Source organism: Myodes glareolus, chromosome 21, assembly GCF_982192425.1.
Source record: "Myodes glareolus chromosome 21, mMyoGla1.1, whole genome shotgun sequence".
Classification (NCBI taxonomy): Eukaryota; Metazoa; Chordata; class Mammalia; order Rodentia; family Cricetidae; genus Myodes; species Myodes glareolus.
This window is the reverse complement of record NC_142046.1, coordinates 39,443,267-39,449,266: the sequence shown is the minus strand read 5'-3', so window position 1 is coordinate 39,449,266 and position 6,000 is coordinate 39,443,267. Positions and strand designations below refer to the sequence as shown.

The following is a 6,000-nucleotide window of genomic DNA, read 5'->3' as shown; positions in this document are numbered from 1 at the left end:
GCATGCCTGGAAACGTAAAAGCTGAGAGGTTCTGGTCCATGAGAGGGGGGCGGTGGGAAGGAATTCTATTGAGTTGTAGTGGAATAAATGTAGACTAGGGCCACGTAAAACCGAAGCAACAAATTAATAAATAATTTGATAGTCTCATAAAATAGTATCTGTCTATAGATACTTCATTCGAGATAAAGTTACAAAATTCTAATGTAAAAGAATTAATGGGTGTCATCTAAAATACAATTTCTGAAAATATTTTCAGACTTTTAAAAACTTCAACAATAATTAAAGTTATTTGTCTGACCACAAGCAACACAGAAATGCCAGCAAATGGACCATTTTAATCAGCTTTTATTGATTCATGCTTTCGGCTCTTACTCAGTTAAAAACAAGGCACATTAAATACATCTTCTTATTGCTCTATAAATGCATGCGGCTCATTCTGTATATCAAAAGTAATAAATAATGGTGATAAAATACCAAGACAGTTATAAAAATGACAGCCCAGCCTCAAACACAGCATTTAACAGTCCAGTCTAGAATGATAACCCAAACACAATACATAAAAGTGTGACAGTATAAAAGCATGCAGTGAGGGCGGCTGTCCACTCCAGGGCCGGACTAAGACTAGATATCCTCTGAAAACATAGTAGGGCTTTTTTACTCCCCAGAGTAAAATGTAGTGAGAGTTTACAGCGTCAGCGACATCAACACGTGATTACATTCATATGCAAAAGACCTTTTTACAAATGAATAAAAAAGAGGGAAAGAAAAAAATCAGTGACAATCCCTACGCTGTACTGAGTTAAAAATCAGGAGGAACATTTTTGTGGTACATATTTTGAAATAGACCAAAATCAAGCCATACACGAAGGCAGAACACAAAGCATGCACTCGGTAGCAGAGATCGGAAGTTGCACTCAGTGGGAACAGACTGAAAGCAAGACTATGCAGCATGATGGATGTGAAGCAGACAACCGTAGCTAAACAAGTAATCCAGCCTTATCACTGTTACTACCACCAGGCGGAGGCTAGTTAAAGGCGTATGCAGCCCTCCAGCACAGATGCGGTTCCTTCACCTGAATCCCCTCAGAGGCTCTTGAAATAAATCACTTGATAATAAAAGGTAATCCCCACTCACCCACTCCCACACCCGAACAGAGTCAACAAATACCAGGGTTATATGAAAAGGAAAAGAATATGTTTCATTCTCTGAATGAGTTTTAAAGGGACTTGTTCCCCTATTTCCTTTCTCCTTTGCTTATCTGTCCAGGTTTAATGAGGCCCTCATAGGAAAACGCTGGGGTGCTTTCCCCACAGGGACGTCATTCCCACAAGGAGTGAGTCTCTGGGATTGGTGAAGGAGCATGTCTTAGAACGAGCAGATTTTTAAGCCAAAGCAGATAAGCTCAAATGAAGGAAAGTGCGCTTCTCTTTGTCCTTAAAGGAACTTCATCCATAGCAAAGCATGTACAAACAAGACCTGCTTTCCAAACAGATCGGCCTGAGCAAGTCACATTCTAAGCCCAGTCCCTACTGTAAGAGAATCAGGGGTGACACAAGCCATCGTTATCTTGATCTAACTAGAAAGAGAGAAAAAAAAGAGAGAGAGAGGAGGGGAGCACAGATGTAGAGTATTGTGATATATCATTTGGGATATCTTTTGGGGGGAGGGATATCTTAAAGGACAGCTTTTCTGCCAACTTAAGTGTCACGAGGTATAAAGTGAACTTAACAGCCATGATAGAAAAACAATCGCAAATCTACCTGCTTCCATTTATTAAAATATAATTTTAAAACAGTGTAAAATATTAACACTTTGGAAGGAAAACTTCAGCGACACCCGCTATGACGTCACTTGCTCTGTGTCAGGTTATCCCGCAGAAGTGGAAGTAGCTAAACTTCATTTAATAATAAAATGAGTTGAGCTGTTTCTCCCTGCAGTTTCTGCATATTGGGGGCGGGGCTTAGGTAAGTGAACTCCCAGTTTATATTATGATATGCAGACTCATAACCCATACTGAACGAGGCAGAAAAACGTGTTTGCATAAGCATAAATAGTAGCATGAAGGTACTTTATGTGCCAGTTCACGTAGCTAGGACATAGTGTGCCCCAGCCTGCTGGAGAGAAGTATGAACCAAGGGCTGGATTTCCTCTTATGCACAGGAAACCAATCATTGGCAGCTTCAGAAAAGGGAGCACAATTAATAAATATTAAGATTACTAGTTATAATGCCAACAGAATATAGCAGAAGCATCTTCCAACTGGCATCTCTATTCAGTGCTTGATTTGCTGAATGCAATGCACATTCAGTTTTGGTTTTTATTTGTGTGTGTGTGCGCGCACGTGTGTGTGGGGGGCTAATCTTTCTTTGATTTATTTTATTTTTTATTTTTGGTAGAATGAGAATTTTTCCCACTGAGTACACAAAGGGAAAGGCTGTGGCAAGCAGACTGTCCTTGGATATTAGAGTGGTATGTCTTATTTTAATGTTACAATTTAAGTTAACTAAAGTCTGTCCACTCCTTTTGTGCTATCTCTTTGCAAATACTACCACTACTGCCCACCCCAAGAAGAACAGGTCTGACGATACCACCCGCTGCAAGATTCAGGACTTGTGGGATTGAAAACTGTGTTTTATCACTACTCCCATAAGAAATGGAAAGATTTGGTCTCATCCCATTATATCCAACTTGCCACTCAAATGCTGGTTTTAAAGTAAAAAAAGCAAGCATTTTTTTTCTGGCAACTATAATAGTCAAAGAAAGCCAGCAGTGCTGGGGGAAAAAAATGAACTGTTGAGAAGCAACTATCACTGTACCTCCCGGCAAATGTCAGCGCTGTCTTTATCTTACTCCTGTGATTCTGGAAGCTTTCAGACTTTCTCTTTTAGAAATGTAACCAAATCTTAACCAGATCTAAACTTCCTCTTCCCTCCCCAGATTAGCCAGTGTTACCCTAGACAGGCAAGTGTACAGGATTATTTGGAAGGGGAGGTAGCAAGAAAGGGTTGAGAAGTCTCCCTAACCATGATGATGTCAACAGGTCAAACGCTTTTCTAAGAAGAAAATCATAATGCTATCTACAAATTCAGGCTTCAGAGCTCTGCGCGCCCACATTTTTTAGCTTCTTTTCAAGCTTGTGGAGGCTGCCTCCAAGACTGATGTGAATGAATGAAGGAATGAATGAATGAATGAATGAATGAAAAGGCAGAGTGTCAAGTCTAACAGGTTACAAAATGGATACAACACATTAAATCAGTGTGCTCTAAAAATGAGAAAAACACTTTTTAGAAGCTAGACTGAATAGCAAAAACAAATAAAGGATTGGCAAATTAAGTTGGCAAATATACCAACATCTTCAAAGTTTTGGAATGTTTTCCAGTGTTTTTTGTTGTTGTTGTTGTTTTAAACACGCTACCATAGCCACTATTTTAGAGCGGTGTGAGTCATCTCTGCTTGGTGCATGGTATTGGCTGTCCTATGCTTGTTGGCTGCGGATTTACTGGTCAGACTCACAATCCTCCACAACTACGATCCACAGGAATTGGAACTCTTTGGTCCAAGTTCTCTTCAGCGGTTTTCATCAGGATGGCAAGTCGGCTTCCAGACACCCTTCCTTTCTGAATTGCGCTCATCAGCTTTGAAACAAAATACAGAACACACTCAGCAAGCAGGCCAGCTTACATCAGGCCTCTCTCTTAGCACCTACACATTACCGCCATGCCAGGCAGAGACACATCACATCCAGAGTACACACCCAACATTTCCAACAGTTCAAAAAGAGGTGAAGAGAGACAATGTTTCACACTGCTGACAAGGACAGCACCGGCTAAGTAGATCAGGCTGCTCTTAAAGAGCACCTTAAGCCATAATGTGCTATTTAGGTCACTTTTTTAAAAAGTTAACTTCAAATACTGAATCCTGAATTCTATTTTTAAATCATAAAAAGGAATCTCAGTGATAGAGCAAAGACAAACCATGACCTCCTACATTTAATTACGATTTTTTTTCTGTGTTACTATACTTGACAGCTTCAAGTCTCTCTCTCTCTCTCTCTCTCTCTCTCTCTCTCTCTCTCTCTCTCTCTCTCCAGGGTTTCTCTGTAGCTTTGGGGCCTGTCCTGGAACTAGCTCTTGTAGACCAGGCTGGCCTCAAACTCAGAGATCCGCCTGCCTCTGCCTCCCAAGTGCTGAGATCAAAGGCATGTGCCATCAACACCTGGCCAACTTCATGTCTTTTAAAATCCAAATTTTTTAGTCTTTTCAAACAAATTATTTATGAGTCATTAAAAATGGACTGACAGACCTGCCCTAAGAATAAAAGTACTTCACCACCTAGATTGTAGCTAATTCATTTTAATCCAATGGATAAAATCAGTACTAGCTCTAAAACTGCATGCAGAGAGAAAAGGACTTTAATCTGGAAAGCACCTTCTAGTTCTCAGTATAAGGCTCAACCCCTCCTTTACAGCCATGTGGAACTAACTATTGGCTTTTCTTGATCTAATTTCTCCTATTTTTTTTTAAAAAAATGTACTCAGCAGAGTTAGTTATATTTAAAATGATACATATAAAAATATTTAAATCATTTCAGCGTTAGGGTTTTAGCCTATGGAGATATATTTTAAAAGACATGCTCCACATAAGAATCCGGGGCAGCAGCCCAGGGTTTGGATCTGAATCTCCTAACATTATTAAAAGCTGCTTCACTAGCAACTGCTTATGAGAGACAGCCTTCTACATGCACAAGCGTCATCAAGCCCAGACCGGAAACAAAGTCCTACAACCGGACAGTCTCTAGAGCGATCCCCCCATCACAATCATTAAAACTGCATACCCATATTCGATAGCAAACCCTTAACAGGGTAAATGTGGACTCTTATCTATTCAGAAAAGGACAATATTTCATTAACAATCAAATGTGAAAACACACTTTACATCTGAGAAACATTTACAATTTTCTGTTTACTGCTTTCTGATTCTGGAAGATCCTTGGAATTTAACAGAGGTAACAATGGTCAAAGATAGGCATCTCTCTCAGCCACCAATTGGGTTTCTTGTACCAAGCTCAGCAAACTAAAAGTTTTCCATTAACTATTACGTATATCTGAAAACCATACTACAAAAAAAAAGAAAATCTAGGTTTGAATAGATTTCATGAGAAAAGGCGCCAGTGTTTTCTAAGCGGGAAGTTATGCCGTGTACTTACTGAAGGCATGAATGGCTGCTTTCATTTAGAACTGGACAGGAAATACTCAATTATTTAAAAACTCTACACGAAAACCTGCAGGTGGTTTAAATTATTTTCTATGTGTTTAACTCTACTACAGTCAAGAAAACTACTTAAAACCCAAGCCACACAACTTATCCATTAAATTAGATTCTTATTGTCTCTAAAACCCTGGGTTTTTTTTTTAAGTCTAAATGCTTTTGATTGTTTACAAAACACAGGAAACGAAGTATAAGTCATTCCTTTGAAGAAGATTTTCTAAAATTCTGAGACAATAAAACAGTCCCCAGAAAAATTATACAAAAGAGGCATTAAATGTTTTCTAATCCCTAACCTTAAATCTCAAATTCAATTTAAAATTTGCATTTAGTGAAACCGTAAGTTAAGGAACTAAACATTCTTTTTGTTTTGCTGGACACAACCTGTGAAAATGTTCTGCATTTAGATTCCACAATACTCTTATCTGCAGCTCATCTCTAGAGAGACAATTACCATTTCCTTTGCCTTGATCTTGTTTGTTTAACTTGACACAGTGAAAAAAGGGTTGACATTGACCAAAATCCCAGCATTAATTTATTTCATGTTCAGCATTCATCATAGCCATGGTGCAAGCAAGATCTGGCAGTCATTTGAAAGACCTGCCCAAGAAACGCTACAGAAAACACCCTGGATGTCTGGAAACCAACACATGGACAGCTAGGGATAGTGTTCAATATCTTTCCTTTGCAGAACTATAAGGAGTAATGTGGAGCATCGAGTGTGACGTTACAGTA

The 6,000-nt window shown here is 39.1% G+C and overlaps 1 protein-coding gene across 3 annotated transcripts in view; it reads right to left on the bottom strand.

Moving 5' to 3' along the window:
- Positions 1 to 327: 327 nt before the first annotated feature.
- Gpd2 (glycerol-3-phosphate dehydrogenase 2) overlaps positions 328 to 6,000 on the bottom strand; it is a 146,977-nt gene continuing 141,304 nt past the window's right edge. For all 3 annotated transcript variants that reach the window (XM_048426342.3, XM_048426341.3, XM_048426343.3), the window contains exon 17: positions 328 to 3,636. In XM_048426342.3, the coding sequence (XP_048282299.1) occupies positions 3,511 to 3,636 (126 nt within the window). In that variant the 3' untranslated portion in view covers positions 328 to 3,510. The remainder of the gene's footprint in view (positions 3,637 to 6,000) is intronic.